Source organism: Alligator mississippiensis, chromosome 12 (assembly GCF_030867095.1).
Source record: "Alligator mississippiensis isolate rAllMis1 chromosome 12, rAllMis1, whole genome shotgun sequence".
Taxonomy (NCBI): Eukaryota; Metazoa; Chordata; order Crocodylia; family Alligatoridae; genus Alligator; species Alligator mississippiensis.
Window position 1 is genome coordinate 7,910,809 of NC_081835.1, and position 21,249 is coordinate 7,932,057.

Here is a 21,249-nt window from a genome sequence, read left to right on the forward strand (position 1 = left end):
CTTGGGTTGATGACCTCTGTAGGGACACTATGGGCAGGGTGGCATACTTGATGGGTACTAGTCTGGTCAGCCCATGTGAGAGAAATCACTAGTACTGGTTCTGGAGCTGCTCTCATATGATAAAGGAGAGGCATTTCTGCTCCATACTGGAAAGAAGAGATGACCTGGAGAATATGTAAGCATTCCTTGAATGATGTGTCCAACGGTTGGTTGCACGTGGCCTAGCACAAACGCCAGGCGTTGGCCATGTGCCAAAGATGTCCCCAGAGGAGACAGAACTAGTTCAGTGAGGGTAACTCTTGGGTCTACAACCAGCACAGTTGTGGACCCAAGAGATTTTTTGTAATGGTTTCTTCCTAATGTGATGGAAGACTTTATCTCCTTCTCTTTTGAAGACAACGTTGCTTCTCCTTCCAGAAAATCTCCTAATCTTCAGAACCATACCTACATTCTGCTTGACCATGCTTTTCAGTCTCACCCTGGCACCAACGTCAAAATCCAGTGATGGTGTTGACACTGACCCTGGCACTAGTGCTGTGATTGGCACCAAGGTGCTCAACCCCCAGTGGTAGTAAGGCCAATGTCTACCTACAAGAGGTCAAAGACTACAAAGTACAGGAAATCTAGAGGCACAACTTAATAGGTGCTAGTGCAAATGACCACTCTGCCAAGGCTGCCTGCATTAATGTGGCTGCTGTCATGGGCAGATGCAGGATTTTCGAAACATCAGTGCAGAAGTGACTTGTGCTGCATCCCAGATCCCAGTCTCCCTCCCACACACACCAGGATGGGCAGGCCCCCTGCAGAAACAGCAGCAGGGGCCTTTTTTAGTCCCTCAAGTAGGTAAGAATCTCCACTCCTTCCTCCTCCTTAACAGTGGCAGGTCCCCTCCTTTTCTCTCCTCTCCTGCCCACTGCTGCTGTCTTCATCTAACCTGGGGCAGATTGGGTGGCAAGGGGGTGAGGCTCCAGAGGTGCCCCACTGAAGCTGAGCTGCGCATGCAGCCATGCTTGGCTAGAGACAGCAGCAGCAGTAGCAGCTGGGTTCCTTTCTCCCTTGCCTGCTCCCCGGCTGGTAGGAAATGCTGGAGGGGTCTGAACAAGGAGCAAGGACCCACCCACTGCTGCTGCTGTCCCTGGCTGAGCCTAGTTCTGCCTGAAGCATGACTGGAGCAGGCAGAAACTGCTCTGGAGCTCCTGCCCCCCTGTTCCTAGGGCAGCTAGAAACTAGCAGCAGTGAGCAGGGGAGTGGGGAGGGGACAGAAGGGCAGGTGCTGCTGTGCATGGAGGGGAAGGGAGGGGAAATCCTTGCTTGCTTCAGGGACTTAAAAAAAAAGTCCCTGGCTGCTCTCCTGTGGAGTAGTTAATGGAAAGAGGGCTGCCTCTGCACCACTGCATTCCCCCCAGATCTGCCCCTGGCTGTTGCCAATTGGCAGCATTTCCTCTGCTTTTCCACTGCTGCTTCAGCCCAGGGTCTGGTCTTTTCTGGAGGTAGTATTCATTGAAAACAATCCTTTTCACTGTTTGGAAGTCCTCAGCTGAAGTGGCATGCACAAACTGCTCAGTTAGGAGTCATTTCCATCACACATCCCCCAAGTCCTTGAGGGAATGGGTTTGCACATCACACTTAGCAGGGATGTAACTTCTCCCCAAACAGAACAGGTGTTGCTAAAATCTGCCCACCAACAGGAGAAGTCTATAACAGACTGGGACGTGTTTAAACCCAGAAGATTAGAGTCTGCCATGGCTGTAGGCATGCAACAGCTAGCCCCAACATATACACAAGTGTTGTTGGGGTGGAGTGGAGTTTTTCTTTATTCAGTAAGGACAATAAATACATTTTCTTCATCAAACAGTTTGAAAGAAGTATGTTTAAAATTCAGAAGGAGGAGAAATTGAGGTACTTGTTGTCAGAGGCTGAAATTCCTCATGCCCTTGCATCAGAACCCAAGGAGGTAAATGGTGCATGCCACAGATTTATTTATCTATTTAGAAAAAAAAGTCCAATCTCATGTATACCCTATCATGCAATCCACACTAAAACATACCCCTCAAGGCACCATGGCTTTATACTGAAATGGGTATCATCTAACTAGATTTGTACAAGTTATTGAAATGTATATAATTTGCACCTGTAGATCTCCTATACTTGTACTTTGACTTCTTGGAGTTGAGCATTGGCCAAAGCTTCTTAGGCTTGTTAATGTGGCATGCTCTAAAGGCCATGAGTCAGTGACAGTCCTCTAACTGGTTTAGGCATATTTTGCCCATTATAGTAAGATTTTTCTTCAGTCTTACCAGAAATGAAACAACCTCTGTCAGGCAGTAAGAGAGATATTTCACTTATCATAACTTGCTCATACAGTTCCTACATGTTCCCCTTCCATGCTACCTCTACTCTGACAATAACCTGCAGCACTAGTTCTTTTCCAGTATACATCACTCGAGGGGCAGTTTGCATTTACCTTGTAAAAATTGAAAAATAAGTAAAGCAACTCTGTAACTTAACTGTTACCTCAGAATCTAAATCTTCACTGTAACTCAAATTGGCATGACTTTGATTTTATTGCTTTTATGCTTTTTTCCAAGCGCAGGGAACTCATCAGATATCTCATTGTGTAATTGTTGATCCATAGCATGGGCATACTTTCTGTACCCTTGAGGCTTCCTGCTCTGTTTTGCATTTACGACAGACTGTCAGATGGAACCTGCACTCCCTCTCATGGCGATTTCTTTTACCACAGCTAAATTAGGGTTCAACAATCTTGACTGGCTTTAGACCCTTACTCAGTTCCCTGTCAACTCTAGCTGATGTATCCATTAAAACAAAAACAACTATTTTTTCAAATGTGAGACTTGACAGAAAAGCTTTTGATTACTTTTATTATGCAACTCAAACAAGACGGTCTCAAGACATTTAAATTTACTACTGATTGACGAAACTCCATGAGCTTCTTCAGTTCAGCCACGTGCAGGCCAATAGACTAAGAGCTCTTGATTACACTTAAAAAATCAAAATCTCTTCATGATAATGAGGGAGGAGAGGGGAGCTTGGGTGAGAGGGGAAGGTGAAAAGAACAATCCTTTTGTATAGTTCAATTCTCTGCACAATTTTCCTAAAATAGGTACTCAAGTTTGTAATACTTGAGTAGCTTGCATGTGCTAGTATCCATGAAGTCCGTAAGTTTTCTTTAAGACTATAAACTGCAATAAAACTATTTATTTTATATTCCACTGCTTTTCATTTTTATTATTTTCTATAATATAGCCCAATGTTGCCACGATCAGCTCAGTGAACTGTGAACACTAATTATCATCTAGTGTGGAAAATGCTATGCTTCTAAATTATCTAGGAAATGAGCAAGTTGTTTGATAGGATAATCACAGAACAAGCATAACAGTAACCTAGAGTACATTCTGTAACCACTGTATGCAGAAGCAGTAACCTCACCTCGCAAGCAGTATTACAACGAATTCATCTACTGAAGCTCAAAAACACCTTGTAGTTTCTAAGCAAGAAATGGAAATGATTTTCCTTTGAAGGGAATAAGCCCCTAGGACACATAACATTATCTGTGGAATAGCAAGTGCAATGTATAGTTAAAATACTATATAAAAATAGTACAAATTCCTAAAAATTACAAACATCTCAGACAGAAAACCTAGCTAATATTAGAAAAGACTTATTCAAATGATGCTGAACAATGAATCTTACAGTAATGCATCCGCATCATATTTATAAGTGGATATAAAAATCCACTACTGTTATATTTTCAGGAGAAGAAACCTGTCTTGTACAAGGAAAAAAATTACTTGAAAATTTTGAAAAGATAAACAAAAGAGATACACTAATAGCTCATGGATGTCTCCAACCTTCTAGCTAATATAATGGCCAAGCAAAAACATTTTAAATTTGCATTTAGATTTTGTGACTTGGTGACTCACTGGAAGGTTTTGTCACATCTTTAAAAACCATTGTATAGTCTTTAAAGGGAACAACCTCACAGGTCTCTGATGTGTCCAATATAACCTTTAAGGAGAAAAGATGACCCAGAGAGCTAACGCTACACTTGTTGTGAAGATGCACCAAGCATAAATACAGTATTTCATAAAACAGAAGTTACATATAAATGCGGCAGAAGAGATAACCAATTTATCCTATCTTATAAACTGTTCCAAACAGACACACATTCCTCCTAAACCACTCCCATTATATACGTATCCTTTGAATGAACAAAGACAAGAAATAGTGTGGAATCAGCCCTCTCTACAAAAGGCATTAATATTACTGGACATGGTTGGAAATTGTTAGGTAAGAATAGGATTTTTCAACTTGACAACAGCGATGTGACAAGCAATGTGGAACAGTCGCAAGAAAAACATGATTGCACATTAGACATTCTTACCAAAAGTTGTCTGACTCTCCTGTTCCTGATGACTCCCTTCTTGGGAAGCCATCTTTTTCTCATAGGCATCAACCCACCATGGCTTGTACTTCAAAACAAGCTGAATAGCTTCATCTTCAAAAAAGTCAGCACTGGAAAAGAAGAGTCACATGCCTTTTATGACAATTTAGAGAGAGAAAGAACACCTGACCTGAACACATCAGAAATACAACTGCTTTAAAAACAAACCTGACCCAAATCTCTGCCCTAAAACCAGAAATTTTTTAACCAAAGATCAGATGAAAATCCAAACAACAACCCTATTTTACCATACAGAATCCCCAAAGCCTGGGAAATGGTTGGACACTGAAGCTTTCCTTCAGGTCAACAAATCTGGGCTGCTGCATGAGATCTCGCAGCAAATGTCGTACCAGCTTTAAACTCCCTTTTATAGCAATATTCTTCAGCATAAGTACCTTTGCTAACTACAGTAGTAGCGGTTTTACAGACACACAGATTTTCAAGTAGTCAACAAAGCCATTTAGGCTGTCTCTCTGGATCACTGTGCAGTGCCATGTAGAGATACCTACATTAGCTCCACAAGCACTAGCAGTGACATGGGACCAATACTGGCACATTAACACAACACTAGACCTGGGCTAAGTAGGTTTGCTGAAACACAGAGTATAAGAGCCTAGGTACAGCGCTGAACTAGCATGGCTACGATTCTTCCAGTCTTAAAGCTTGCTTGGTATCTCTGTACAACCTTGGCTAGAGCCAGTAAGCATAACCTAGGACTTTATAGGTCAACCTAAACTCCTTAAATTCCACCAAGAAGCCACTAGGCAGTTATGACTAACTAGGAAGGAAAAAAGTAGAATTGCTAACACTGCTCCCATTCATAGAACCATAGAAAATGAAGGTTTGAACGGACCTCAGAAGGTCATCCAGTCCAACCCTCTGCTCAAAGCAGAACCAGCTTCAACTAGCTCATCCCAGTCAAGGCTTTGTCAAGATGGATCTTAAAAACCTTCAAGGATGGAGATTCCACAACCTCTCTGGGTAACCTGTTCTAGTGCTTTACTACCCTCCTACTGAGAAAATTTTTCCTAATATCTAACCTCAGCTTCCCTTGCTGCAATTGAAACCATTGCTCCTTGTTCTGTCAGTTAGATGCAGGGGAAGGGGAGATGGATGGTCAGCTATACAATCTATGGGGACAATTATGACCCCCACCTGAAAAAGGTAAAAACTGGAGCTCTTTCTTCCTGGAAAAGTAGAAAAGGAGAAGACCCTTTAACTAAGACAAATAACTTCAGAGATTTTCAAGCGGGCTGAGGTACAGGGAAGGGCAAAAGTCCTACACACTATTGTTTGGAAAAGAGAAAGAAAAAAAACCCCCACATATTGCATACACAAGATTTCAAAACAAAGAATGCTTCCTGTAATTCCTGTTTCAAACGTTCTACAAACCAAAAATCGAGAATGATTTCCTCCTACAACAGACCGTTACTCTGCCACAAACAAATGAGATAACTGAGGTCTATACGTAGAAAAGCAAGGGAGTGTTATTGTAAGGGAGTGCTTTAACAGTTCTTTTTGACACTTATGCTGTCTGCCTATCAATTAATTTTTCTCCCTTCTTTGATATGAAAGGGAAGACTCCATGAAAGATCATTTTTTTCTGCCTTAAGTGGGAGGAAACAGTCTGATAATAGAACATATAGAATTTTGTTTGAAAGGCCAGTCTTTGCAAATTCTCTGCTTATTCCTGAGCAAGCAACGCAAGAAGGAAAACAGGATAGGAGGGAACAGTTTATGACCAGAAATAAAAATGGCCTGAAGATAAGTTACATGATTTCATTGGGCACGGGCTATTTTGACTGACGTGTACCAATGCTCCTGTTGTGAATTAAACCTGGAGGTTCTGGCTAAAGGGACTTTCCCCTCTGCTCAGGGCCAGGCCAATCACCATATTTGGATTCTGGAAGAAATTTAACCCCACAGTCAGATTGGTACACATCTCTGTAGTGCGGGGCTTTCCCTCTTCCTTGGACCGCCCAAGTTTTTAACAACCCTCATTGCAAAAAGACATTAACCACCACTATCCCTCCAGTTTACCTGTGGCACGTTAAGGTGTTATGTCTTGTGGCTGTGACAGGATTAGTTCGATTAATAGGTTTAACAATGGATTTGTACAGGATGGTTTGAATAGGGATGATCCTGCCTCTGGTAAAGGGCTGAACTAGATGACCTCTAGAGCAGAGGTACCCAAACTTTTTCTTATTGTGTATCCCCTTCCAGATTTACCAGCTGCCCAGGTACCAGCATACATTTTATATTTTAACCACTTCCATGCCGATTATTATTATAATGAAAATTAAATCTGCCATTATACAATTTCTCCCACACACCTCCCAGAGATGTTTTGCATACTCCCAGGGGTACCTGTACCAGAGTTTGGGAGCCCCTGCTTCAGAGGAACCTTCCACCTCTACTTATCTATGATTTTGTGATTCTACAGAAATGCAAGGAAAAACAACTGGAAATCACCTAAAAGTGGACCAGATGGGTCGACTGCCATCATTACTCAAGAGAAAACAAAGCTACAATGTCTATAACCCCAAAATGCTGGCAGGGATTGACTACCCTGCTGCTGGAGAGGTCAACTATGAAACAACATTCTGCACAGTTCGCAGCAGCTCTGCTTGAGTACAGGCTGGCCTTTGAGTTTAATTGAGCAGTAAGGCAAGCCTGAAGCAGATAAGCAATGTCTTGTGTCACTCTTACACTTACAATTATCCTCTGAGGTCTAGAGATATGAGACAAAGAGTCAAGCATATTAAAGTATACCTATTATAGTCAAAAGTGACCTTAAAATCCATCATCTGTTAAATGTCAAAACAAAAATATTTCAACTGATGTACATTCACTTGGTCAGGAGGAATAAATTAGTACTTACAGGTAATGATCAGGATCAAACTTGGCAGCCTCAGCTGCCAGCTGCTTCTGTCTGCGTTCTTTGACAGGAGTTGAGTCTGGATCCTTAAGGTCAATAACATCACTAAGTTCATCCTGGAAAGGCAATAAGAACATAAAGAATAAGAAATCCAAGTCACAAAGATGCCACAGTAGGTTACTTCATTAAAAATGAGCGTGTAGGAAGAATGGCAAACAGACTTACACAAAAGGACTGTAGTTAATTACAGGCAATGTTACCAAGTCTCCCTTCCCAAAAAAACTATGCATTATGTGACATAATACTGTGCCTTCAGCTTCCACTGAATATTTAGTGATATATGCACAATTAACATAATGCTAATATTGTCTAAGATATTAGCATACAATGAGAAAATAGAGTTTTTGTCTAGTCTCCAATGGCGCTCCCTAAGAATTTTGTAACTCTGCTGCTTTTTGAGTTGTAATATCTGCTGCTGACTCCATGTTACAGTATTAGTGAAATGTATAAATTAATTTAACTATTCTAATTAGATTTGCTTCAACCAACTCTGATCATCTTTCAAGTACAAATCACACTGCTTAATAAATAATGGCCAAATATCTTAGGACTTTTAAACATTATAAATATTTGGGTTATAAAAACAAAAAGCATATTTTTTTTCCATTGATGCATCAAACTTCTAATGCTTAATGAAACAAGTCACTGTAACAAGGGTATAGATAAAACACATGCATTATACTTTCTGGAAGCTGAGGAACCAATCCTGCGAATAGTTAAGTATTCTGTTTTCACTGACTTTCACACATTGCAGCTCAGCATTTATGCACAAATTGACACCGTTACCACTTTGAAGTGGCCAATCATTAGTTAATTTGGAATTACAGAGTAATAACATCCATCATGAAATAATGGAGCACTAATCTAGGTTTGATATGCACTTCTACAAGAATTCCATGGTAACAAACCAATTAATAAATGTACTAGTAAAATATGAAAGCTTTCCCTATGACAGTACTCCTCTCTTAGCCAACACAAGAAAATATAATTCATGCAGTAACCAAGTTACATTGCCCCATCTTTACAATTAGAATTGTTTGAAACAACAAGTATTCCTACCTCTTGATATGTAAATAAACAGAATATTACTCTGTAAATTGCCTACTATTATCTTGATAAAAGCTGTACATTCTAATTGTATCTTTATGTAACTCTTATTCTCTATAGATTGTACATATTCAGCTTACTCCAAGTAGTCTAAAAATAAATAAATCATTTGATATCATCACACAAGCAATGCAAGTTAAGCCTACAATTTAAGGTTCCAATGCAACTTATTCCACAAAGGCAAATTTCAGGGCCAGAACAGAGTTCCACCGACTTCCATGGAGTCTACCCATGCTGGAGGCGCAGAACTTAAATTAGCCACAGTTTCTAGCAGGCACTAACAGAAAGCGAAATCATGTTTCAGTTATTTTTAATCACAGGCAGGATTAGTTAAACAGTGTCCTTTCAGTACATGTCAATCTGAGACAACAAAATAGTTTTAATCTATAATCAATAATCAGGCTATTGTGAAGATCTAACATACATGGATATAGTGAGGCAGTAAATAACTGGTAACACAGGTATAGTAACCTGGATTATCTGGATCTTTTTCCATAGTCTCTATCAGGGGTGTCAAACTCATCTAGCTCCACAGACCCCTTTCCCTTGCATGCCGGATCCACCATACACCTCATCTGTTCCTGTTGCTCTGGGATGTGCGCTACACATGATACCCACTCCACCTGGTCTAGGACCCACACTGCATGCAGCGCAGATCATGGCCTGGCTCGAGCGGGCATGCAGCATGGGCTCCCAAACTGGCTGAGATGGGCACCATGTGCAGTGCAGTCCAGCTGCAGCATGGTCCCCAGACTAGCTGGGAGAGGGCATCATAAGCAATGCATGGTGCTTGCTCAGGCCAGACTGTGCCATATGCAGTATTCGTTCTGGGATCCATGGCAGCCATGGCACTCCCCCAGCGGGTCCGGAACTGTGCTGCATGCAGCACCCACTCCAGCCAGACTGGAACCAATGATGCATGTAGTGCCTGTGGGTGCCATGGGCAACACAGGTCCCAGACCAACTGGAGCAGGCACTGTCTGTGGTGTGCATCCCTGGCTAGCTAGGGGAGTATCAGAGATCCCAGAGTGGCTGGATCAGGTGCTGCATACAGTGCACATCCTGTACCCTCTGTAAGGCTGGACCAGTGTGTGCCACACAGGAAACCCAGGGGCAGTACTAGGGCTGGGTAATGGCTGGATGCAGCCTATGGGCCATATCTTTGACACCCCTAGTCTCTACATACACCATAACAAATTAGGTTTCTCAAAATCCACTTCTGAGTTTTTATACGAATTCCATATATTGATTTTAATGACAATCAAGTGCCTGCATTTGGTACCAACTCTGAGAATAACAAAAAACACACCTGCCAGCAAAAAGCCTACTTGTCTATCTTACCATCATTGATTTTAGAGGTATAGTTATGTATTTTAGTTACTTAAATAGCTTTACAGCTCTCACTTCATTTTCAGGTAGAAAAGTACAGCATTTAGTTAGGTTCCTTATCCTCCCACAAAGATGAAGGTTTGCAACCAATCTAGAGAGACACAGAGCTACGGCAAACAGCTCTGCAGGACCACTGATGAATCCCCGCTAATCAGAGAAGTGGTATCCTTTAAAGTAAAAGCCACAGCAAATAGCTGAGTAGCTCATCCTTAATTCTGGAACTGGATGCCTTTAAGTTGGCAGGCCCAGATGAGCTCCATCCGAGGGTGCTGAAGGCACTGGCCGACATCATTGCAGAGCCACTGGCGGGAATATTCGAACGCTCGTGGCACACGGGCCAAGTCCCAGAGGACTGGAAAAGGGCTAACGTGGTCCCCATTTTCAAAAAGGGGAGGAAGGAGGACCCGGGCAACTATAGGCCAGTCAGTCTCACCTCCATCCTTGGTAAAGTCTTTGAAAAAATTATCAAGGCTCACATTTGTGAGAGCCCGGCAGGGCAAATTATGCTGAGGGGAAACCAGCACAGGTTTGTGGCAGGCAGATCGTGCCTGACCAATCTAGTCTCTTTCTATGACCAGGTTACGAAACGCCTGGACACAGGAGGAGGGGTGGATGTCGTATACTTAGACTTCAGGAAGGCCTTCGATACGGTATCCCACCCCATACTGGTGAACAAGTTAAGAGGCTGTGACTTGGATGACTACACAGTCCGGTGGGTGGCGAATTGGCTAGAGGGTCGCACCCAGAGAGTCGTGGTGGATGGGTCGGTCTCGACCTGGAAGGGTGTGGGCAGTGGGGTCCCGCAGGGCTCGGTCCTTGGACCGATACTCTTTAATGTCTTCATCAGTGACTTGGACGAGGGAGTGAAATGTACTCTGTCCAAGTTTGCAGATGACACAAAGCTATGGGGAGATGTGGACACGCCGGAGGGCAGGGAACAGCTGCAGGCAGACCTGGATAGGCTGGACAAGTGGGCAGAAAACAACAGGATGCAGTTCAACAAGGAGAAATGCAAAGTGCTGCACCTAGGGAGGAAAAATGTCCAGCACACCTACAGCCTAGGGAATGACCTGCTGGGTGGCACAGAGGTGGAAAGGGATCTTGGAGTCCTAGTGGACTCCAAGATGAACATGAGTCGGCAGTGTGACGAAGCCATCAAAAAAGCCAATGGCACTTTATCGTGCATCAGCAGATGCATGACGAATAGGTCCAAGGAGGTGATACTTCCCCTCTGTCGGGCGCTGGTCAGACTGCAGTTGGAGTACTGCGTGCAATTCTGGGCGCCACACTTCAAGAAGGATGCGGATAACCTGGAGAGGGTCCAGAGAAGGACAACTCGTATGGTCAAGGGCCTGCAGACCAAGCCCTACGAGGAGAGACTAGAGAAACTGGACCTTTTCAGCCTCCGCAAGAGAAGGTTGAGAGGCGACCTTGTGGCTGCCTATAAGTTCATCACGGGGGCACAGAAGGGAATTGCTGAGTATTTATTCACCAAGGTGCCCCCAGGGGTTACAAGAAACAATGGCCACAAGCTAGCAGAGAGCAGATTTAGACTGGACATTAGAAAGAACTTCACAGTTCGAGTGGCCAAGGTCTGGAATGGGCTCCCAAGGGAGGTGGTGCTCTCCCCTACCCTGGGGGTCTTCAAGAGGAGGTTAGATGAGCATCTAGCTGGGGTCATCTAGACCCAGCACTCTTTCCTGATTATGCAGGGGGTCGGACTCGATGATCTATTGAGGTCCCTTCCGACCCTAACATCTATGAATCTATGAATTCGGCAACCTGCTGAGAATCAAATGGGTTGCAAACCTCTGGGATGTGAAAGATCCAAGTTCTGCTGCACTATTATTTTTCCTTCAGAGAATAGTGTGGCTTGCCCACAGAAACACAGGAAGTTTGTGGAGCAGGAAACTGAACCTGGGTCTCCTTGGTATCCAACCAGTAATCTAAATCAACTGACTCTCCTCTTCAAAATGGAAAACTATAGCCAAGAAACTACACTGCTTGAAAAGTTCAAACAGAAAACTTTAAAAGATTCAAATTCTGCTAAGCACAAAAGTTAAAGAAGAGTGTAATGAGAGATTATTTTAATATTATAATACATACTTGAATTCATACTAGATTGTAATTCTTGCTACAGAGATCAAGAGGGAAAGCAAGAAATTAGCTTAGTGGCATACTGCATTCTACAAACATTTTCTAGAAGAGCACCTTATAGTAATATTTTGTTACCCACAAGCTTTGCTGGGTAAAACTTGTACTGTACTGCTGAAGTTCCCTAAATATGATAAGGTGGGACTGGAAAGTTTTGTAAGCAGTCCCTGCTATACTCGTTTTTATAGTATTCCTGAAGCTCTTCTATTTTCTGGTAAAATTAGATTTTATTCACATTTGGTGGTTGAGATTTTTTCTGGTTTTTCATCTGAGGATGTGAATACTTAAAAAAAAAAAGGGCAATCTCAGCAAGTTAGAAGGAATCAAATATTCTTAATAACAAAATCAAACACAAGCTAAAACAAGTAAACTGCACACTCCAAAAAGTCACTATCTTCCAACTACTTACACATACAAAGAGAAAATTATTCATGATGTGACTGTGAAAAAGGAATTTAGTGAAACAAGCATAACAAAGAATCAAAAGAATAACATTTTTATATTTAATTTTCAAAGCATTGCTTGCCCTCTTTTAGACAAATCTTTAAAATGTAATATTTGCACTGAATTTAAATGTCAGAAAGCTAGATTATACCAAACACTACCTTAGAAACCTCATAATCATCAAGCCCTTTCAAAGAAAAATCAGACACCTGCAGTCGTTGAAACACTCCTGACTTTAAGTTTCCAAAACCATAGGAGCATTGTAAATGCAAAGTGCTTTCTACAGTCTCCTGGTACGGAGTCTGTTCAATTTCCCAGTCAAATTCTTCTTCTTCCTCCTCCTCATCAGCAAGCTCAGCAGAGTTACCTAGAAATATTTTATATCATAAAAGGAAAAGGATTATAAAGTTACAATGTGACTAAATTAACAGCTAACAGAAAGATGAATCTATTAAGCATTTTCCTTTTACTATATTCCAACAATGTGAAAATATTTCAGAACAACCAATAATTCCGAGAGAATAAAAAGGAAAAAGAAAGGTTAGCAAAAGACATTTAGGATTTCAGGAATAGCAAAATTTGGCTTTAGCTTAGCTACTGCTACTGTTTTCTTCTCTAAAATGGCATGTATCTGGCTTGACTTAAAGAAAAAAAAATAACAACAAATGGTTACTTGAGGGAAAGGTACTTTGTACCCAAAGGTTTATCCAAGATCTTTCCCAACTATACAGCTCTCCAATACAAGATACTACCCAAAAATCTTTGCCTCTGATGAGGATGAAAGCCATTTGTAAAACAAAGGTATAAAACTATCTAAGGGAAAAAAGTAGTAGTGGTATAGATAAATGCAATCTAATACCAAGCATGGTAGTTAGAGGTCTGAGGTTCAGAGGGTTAAGGAAGGGTACTGTGATACTGAAAGCTTGCCTACATCTATCCCAATCATGCACTTGGTCCCATAAAAGGTATCACCCACAAGAATTCTTGCCTCTTCTAAATATCAGGCATGAAAATATCGAGTCAGATCTAGTTGGCCCAAATATCTGTAACCAAAATATATTCATTTCTTTCTAAGCAACTAAAAGCCTGTAAAGATCAGAACTTGGCTTTAAAAAAAGTGCTAACACCTCCGATTTGACGATGCAAGATAGTAACTAAAGTGAAGACTGTGGGTTACTGATGGAAGGACTTCTCTTTTTCAGTCATCACCATCTTTCAGACAGTTCTTTCCTGGAAGGAAGATTATAAAAAAAACAGCTCTAATTGGGACAGGGACTGGTGTTTTGTGTTTGCACAGCATCTGTTATAGTGAGGTCTGATCCCATTGGGGCCCTCGGATACTGCTATAATAAAGATAATAAGAAAGGTGAGGTAACTTCAGCCACATCTATGGTTCTACGGTCTCCCTACTACAAGCCAATTTGGTTTTAGCCCTGAGTAAACAACAGGTTCAATACACTGAAGATGTCTGATTTTTTAACAGCTAACATACCTGTACACTAATGGCTCTGCAATGTTTTTTGAGAGCTCCCAGACAGTGTATCTATTTTGTTCTTCAGCATCACCATATCTTTTCTTTGCAGGGCTCAGCAGGATTCTACTACATCACTCATCCTGTTGAACACGTGGAATCCTCAAGGATTATTCAAAGCGGCACCTCTATACAAATGACTCTTAGCTCTAAATCCATTCTATTTTACCATGGTGGGCCTCAAAAAGAAAATATACCAATGCCAAGCAAAGCGTGGCATGGTTAAGGGCTAACTAAAAGAAACAGTATCCACAGATGACCAGTAAAAGCCCTAAAGGCGAAGGAAAAAACTGGAAAAAATGATGGTTTGCATTAGTTTCCATGCCCATTATTTGTTACTCTGGTTTAGAATGTGTTGAGTTTTGCAGGAACATTGCCACCTCTGGATATCCAAGTGGTTGTTCTCTAGAGAAATGTTATCTTCTGTACTTGGCATCTGAACATTACATTTTCCAAACCTTTGTCACTTTGATGATGGGTATTGCATTATTGAATTGTGATTCACACTGGACTCAACATAGCTTAAAAATCTTCAGATAGTTCTATTTGTAAATAATGTAGCTCACTGGTTATTAAGCTGTGTCAAATAGATGGGTGCTCTATGCCTGATTAAGATCCCTGTCTACACTCTCCTCCCTATGAAAAGAGAGACTAATGAAAAGCAGATATTTCTTTTTATATACAGAGTGAAACCTTGGTCCCAATAATGTCATTCTGCATTGAATTTTACTCAATGAAATTCCACAATGTGGGGTAAAAACACAAAGTAATATTGCAACTAATTTGATAAGACAACAGATATTCGCACAATTAACCACGGATTCTTGTATATGTGATAATGCATTAAGAATAGTTATCTGCAGGGACTGAACCAGGGAACTTCTGGATTTCCCAAGCTGCTATTTTTTGAGCTAGAAGACTGGGTAGATTAGTTTGAAGGCAACGGTAGATTAAACCTCTTTGCACCATATAACCACTAGAGGGGAACGAAGATCCACACAGGGTTAGCATGTGTTTAACAAACATTGCAAGTGAAAACAAATGTAACTTGTATAACATGCTTTCTAAAAACCCTATAAGCTTACTAGGCATTTCAGGTGTAGGAAGCTGTTTTGTATACAAATTTATACTTACAAACACGTATACAACTATCAAACACATTAAGTTAAACTATTTAAATATGTAGTATCTACCAATGTCTCTACACATACCTATCTCTTCCACTAAAGGTTTTGCTGATCTTGCCTTCTTTGGGGCTAAGAGAGCTGTTAGCATGTCCAACCCTTCAAAGTACTGTCCAGGAATCTCCTTTGGTAACTGAATTGTAAATATTCCTTGAAAGAAAAGTCAGAATTTAGTTCAGAAAATTAATGTGTGAAAAAGGATATAGTGTGTAAAATGCACAAGCATTTCTCATTTAAAAATAAATATATTGATAGGTTATCTACATATGTGCATGCAACTAATATTTTATTATGTATTAATCTTTATGCATCTTTCTAGAGTTAACTTGCTGCGTGAAATCCACAAAAGTCAAAGATTTAAACTACTGTTTCTTAAAAAGAACTTAAACACTGCATCACTAATTATCACTTGTAATAGCATCTCAACACAGCTCATATAACATGAATAGACAGGTATCTACTTTTCACTTGGTGTCTTTTCTCCTCACAAGTAATTAAATCTAAGACTGAAGGAAAATCCACTTAATGTTCTGCTGCATGTTTTATGTCAGTGTAGAAACAACACGTTTTTGGTGGCAGCAGACCACATCTTAATTTATTAAGGTCCTGGTTTCAAAACCTATTTTGGGGGGCTTTACCTTAAGTGATATTATTTTCGTACAGGACAGTTAACAAGTTAAGTCTTGAGGCGGCAGTTGAGATCTATATCAGCTAGACACCAGTGCAAAGTCATGCTGCTATCAGAGGGAAAATACACAACATCCTACAAACAATCCAATTACATGTCCTTCACTTCTGTGAATTTTAAACTACTTTATATATATATAATTCTCTGACACTTGAAAATAGCTTATCAAACACTATCATACCGCATGAAATATTATATTATTCTGATAGCCAACAAAACATTTGTGTTACTTTATACAGTTTTAACTTTAATTAGGAGCGCAAACAAATTTTCGAGGTTTGTGTCCACAATGCATCTCTTCAAAGGGAAGTAGCAAGGCCAGTATGCCATTTCTTTCAGACTACCTAGAAATCTGCCTTGGCAGCTGTCTCTTTTGAGTTACTACAACTTATCAATTTTTAGGTGCCTTGTAGGCTTAATGAACTTGTGATCTTGGTTCACTGACTTGCATAGTTTCCATCATGTTTGAAGAGGTTGTATTATGCTGATACACCTTTATTAGTAAGATTATGATCTTCATTCTGAAAGAATTTGGTCTTCAGCTTATTAACTTTTGCCATTAAGGATTGTCACTATTCATGGTAGGTCCATCAAGAGCTGGACACCAGGAGGAGTAGCTCCTAACATCAGACAGGGGCAGGACATGGAAACCACCTTTACCTTCCTTTTAACTAGCCTAATGCACTTGCCGTTGCTGCAAACAGATTGCACATTCTGTGGAACTGCAATGCAGCAGAATTTGTAGGGACCTGGTGTTATATTTTAAGAAAAGACCAATGCTATTAACTAGTACCTTTGTCCGTGTTGTAAGATGCCTTTTCCCTTCCATCTTCAACAATTCTTCCAGGAAGAGTCAGTCTACAGACAAAAATGATGCATCTTATTGAATTCATACTCTAACCTAACACCTTATAAGCCCATAAAACTATAAGGCCCATTCCAAAAGCAGTACAAAGTTTTTAATGCATGACTCCAACTGGTTCGAATGGCCATCGTGCCATTACATCTGTTAAATGTGTACAAGATATGACAACTGATGTGATACTGAAGCTTCCATAACACACAGGAAATAAAAAAGTTCATGATTGCAAACCAAAGGTTCTCAGTTTTTTTGGAGCGTGAGCAACCTCTGCGTACTGACACTGGTATAGAACCTACGTGAGAGATTTGCAAAGGAACAAAAAAACTTCCACCTCTTGCAAATGATAATATTCATCATGAAAGAATAATGTTAGCAAAACATTTCATATACTTCAGGTCATTTCAATGTGATTTAACAGCATCATCTGACCAGCCAGCTTATTATCAATAACTTTAGTCTGCAGATCATTGTACAGGAGCTCGAGCTTTAGGATGTTCTGCAAGACCCAGGAAAAAAACTCATCCCCTTTTCAATATTTTTATTTGATGAAGCTTACGATTTTTAAATCCCTCAGTAACTTACCTGAGGAAGTAAGGTTTGGCATAAAATTTAAAATCCTCCCCATCAAAATACACATCAAACTCAGAAATTCTGGCATAAGGTACTTTGATTGTTATTGTAAGAAAATCTGGATCTTGGCTAAGTTCAAATGCTGGAGTTATCATGATGAATCTAGCCTGGAATGGCTATAGAATCCTACTGAAAAAGAGAGAGAAATATTATTTTGTAGTTTTCTTTTTTATTATGGTAAATCCTCTCTCCTTCAAACTGCTATGAAACAAGAATATTTAACTTGAAGCAGACTATCTTCCCATGAATAGAACATCTACGGCAACAAAAGAACAGTTTACATTTTCATTGTCAATTGTAAATACTGCCTGTTTGGTTCCTAATCATCTCTCTTACAACAAAGCAACTAAATGAAGGTAAACATTTAAACTACCAACTGTATTCATTATGTAATGCATCCAGCTGATACTGTTACATTTGAGCTAATTAACTACTTTTAATAATCATGTCAATAAAGAAACAAAAAGGAGTTTAATCCATGGTGAAAAGATATACTTGACTTCTTTTCACTTCCACAATGCCAAAAGAAATCATGAGACCTAATCATGCTATTATTAAATCTTGATACACCTGGTGGGGGGGAGAGAAGCAGACTCTACTTCATTGGAAGGTGGCAACAAACAACAAACTGTCCCTAAATACCTGGTTATCCATCAAAAGCAGTCAGATACTTGATCAATACTCAATATTTGCAAACCAAGTCCCATAGGAAGATATATATCGATCACAGCGAACAGAAAATTCATCCATTCCTACTGAACTGCCCCGCACATATTGTGGCAGATGTAGAAATAATATAAGGAAGAAATCACTGGAAACCATATAGTACATGGAATATATGGGCTGCCCCATCGCCATTATTTTTAATACCTGGCCTCTGTTACAGCCCTGGGGGCGGCGGGGATCGTGCAGGCTTGAGCCACCTGATGTGTCCTGGCCCCAATGTATTCACCCTTCCCAGTAATGAAATTCTAATAAAGATTCAAATCCGAAAGCCAGAAAAGGTCTAGGTAAATGCCACCTCTCTCAGAAACAACTGAGAGAGCCATTAACTTAATAAACAGCTCTTCCTTGCTGCAAAGAGCAACAAGTTTGAGGAGGAGCAAAAAAAAAAACAAAAACCCCCAAACACAATCGATCAATCTTTTAGTTTTCTACAACTCCAGTAATCATCTGGATTCCAGGTGCGTGTGTTAGATGTGTAATCTCCATGAACCAATTTACAGACCACATTTTGGAAAAGGATGTCTCATGATGGAAAATGTGCACACACAAAACGAACTAAAAAAAAAAAAAAAATTTTTTTTTCACCCATCACAAATTGGCCACCCTGTAACTTTGCTGCGCAGTAATTAGGAACGGCAGTATGACAGTATACTGCGCAGTAACGGCAGCGTGGCTGTGACGTTGCACAGCGGGGATGCAAAGCACCTCTCTCCAACCACGTGGAGCAGGATCCAAGTTTTAGCACGGGTCCGCACCGGGGGGAGGGGGGGGTTGTTTGGTGCGCGTCACTGCCGCGATCATGAGCGGCTGGGTTGAGGGGAGCTCTGTAACCCAGCCCCGCGTTGACTTTGCCCCACGAAACAAGCGGCTCCTTCCTCCGCAGCCTCGTGCTGCGCGGGAGCGCGCTGCCCCCACGCGGGGTCCGCATCCGCGCCCGCCCCGACTCCCCCGACGGCTCCAACGGCCGCAACTGCCCCGGCGGCGCCGCCCCCTCACCCGCCGCTGTGACCCGGAAGCGCGCGGAGAGGAGGGGCTGGCGTGCGCACGCGCGGGAACGCACGCGAGCCCCGCCCCCTCCCCTTGGTGCCGCCCCGCTTTTGCTTCTGATGGTTTTGGTTGTCGGCGCCGCCCGCGCGCTTCGTGGAGGACGCGGGGCTACTGTTGATCCTCGGGTGCGCCGTCACTCTGCCGCGGCTGCGCGGCTGCGGGCGGGCGAGTCGCAAAGGGCCGGGGCAGCCTCCCACGTGCACGCGGGTGGCCTGGCAGGCGGGTGCCGCCCTGCAGCACAGCGGTGCGGACGTAGCTAGCATGTTATACAATGCTCTCATCTTGACACAACATGCTTTCAAACCAATTTATACGGTTTCATAGTTATACAATCATTTTATATTTACCCAGTATCATTTTAACCAATTTATATGGTTTCATACTTATATAATAATTTCATATTTACACAATATCATTTTAAAACCAATGTATACGATTTCATATTTGGACAATAATTTCGTATTTACACAATATACTTTTTAAATCTATGTATACAGTTTCATATTTGAACAAATAATTTCATATTGACACAATACCATTTTAACCAATTTATACGGTTTCACATTTGAACAATAATTTCATATGTACCCAATATAATTTTAACCAATTTATATGATTTTATACTTACACAATCATTTCATATTTACACAACATAATTTTAATCAACTTATACAATTTTGTATTTGTACAAAAGTTTCAAGTGTCACATTTACACAATATAATTTTGAACCAATTCACACGATTTCATATTTATGCAATAATTTCCTATTCAGAGGCGATGCATAGGGGAGGCACAGGGGGGGCACGTGCCCCCCCATCCAAGATTGGCCGCCACTAAAGCCAGCGCTGGCTTCTGCCGGCAGTTGCCCCCCCTATTGACACAGCCGCCAGCAGCTGTGGGCAGTCCCTGCTCGCCGCCTGCCACTTGCCACCCTCCCCACCCTCGCTGCCAATACTGCCACAGCTGCCTGCGGGCAGTCCCCGCTCAGCCCACCCTCGCTACCGACATCACCGCAGCCACCTGCGAGTGTTCACTGCTCACCACCGCCGTGCCCCCACCGTTACGAGTGGTCGCTGTGCCCCCCCAATGTCTGGAGGCACGCATCATTCATGTTCATATTTATACAATATTGTTTTTAACCAATTAATACCAGTTCACATTTGTACAATAATTTCAACCCTTGTACAATCAATAATAGTAAAAGTGCTCAAAATGTATGATCATTTTGGAGGCAACCAATTGACGCAGCATATGTAAAAGCCAAGTCACTCTCAGGGAGTCTGAACTGACTTTTGGGTTTGCCGTCAGCGCTGTCTTAGGACGGCTGGCCTTGAAATAAAGAAATGCTTCAGCTTTGATGATGACCCAGCTCTCGCTCACTGGCCAGTTACAGTGAGCAATATACAGTAAGTAAGAAGACGTATTTGCATGCTTATTTGCAGATTTTTTTCAGTATACGATAGTTTTTCAGCAAATATGATCATTTTAAGCTCCCAATACAACAATTTCATATTTAAGACCTGGCAATGCTGCAGCAGAGCCAGTGGCAGAGAAGGGAGAGGAATCGCAATACAGATAGCGCAGAACGTGACGGGGGAACACTCATTGCAAGGGTGGCGGGAAGGACGAGACGGCTTCCAACACCTGACGGGTGTCAGGAGAGGGAAGATCTGCAAGCACAGCCCTTCACGAGGAAAGGATGGACCGCCTCTGCCAGAGATATCCACGCAATGATGCTTCCCTCACCCGCACAATCCCCCTTGAAGTCAACCTGAGCAAGAGGTTTTTAAGACCCAGCTAGACAAAGCCTTGGCTGAGTTGAGATAGCTGGGGACAGTCCTGCTTTGAGCAGGGGCTTGCACGAGATGACCTCCTGAGGTCCTTTCCAGCCTTCATTGTCTATGATTTTATGACCATGGTGGCACAGACAGGCCCAGCTCAGAAATGCACCATCCAAAGAGGCCCCTCAAAGAAAGTGCCCAACGCGGGAAAGCAACAGCTGACCGCACAACGGGTTCTTTCACACGCTTGATGAACAGCAGGGAGTTGAAAGTCAATTCAGAGGTGTTGCATTTGTAAAGCC

General features: G+C 41.7%; 1 protein-coding gene across 7 annotated transcripts in view; it reads right to left on the minus strand.

Annotated features, from left to right (window-relative positions):
* Positions 1 to 19,190, minus strand: part of SHQ1 (SHQ1, H/ACA ribonucleoprotein assembly factor) — an 82,755-nt gene extending 63,565 nt beyond the window's left edge. The window contains exons 1-7 of one of the 7 annotated variants that reach the window (XM_014605227.2): positions 19,115 to 19,190; positions 17,345 to 17,521; positions 16,694 to 16,758; positions 15,240 to 15,362; positions 12,707 to 12,864; positions 7,347 to 7,459; positions 4,406 to 4,536 (exon numbers count right to left, since the gene is read on the minus strand). In XM_014605227.2, coding sequence (XP_014460713.1) covers positions 4,406 to 4,536; positions 7,347 to 7,459; positions 12,707 to 12,864; positions 15,240 to 15,362; positions 16,694 to 16,758; positions 17,345 to 17,487 — 733 coding nt within the window. In that variant the 5' untranslated portion in view covers positions 17,488 to 17,521; positions 19,115 to 19,190. The other 6 variants (XM_014605239.3, XM_059716093.1, XM_019499765.2 and 3 more) reach the window with 6 other exon arrangements.
* Positions 19,191 to 21,249: the final 2,059 nt, after the last annotated feature.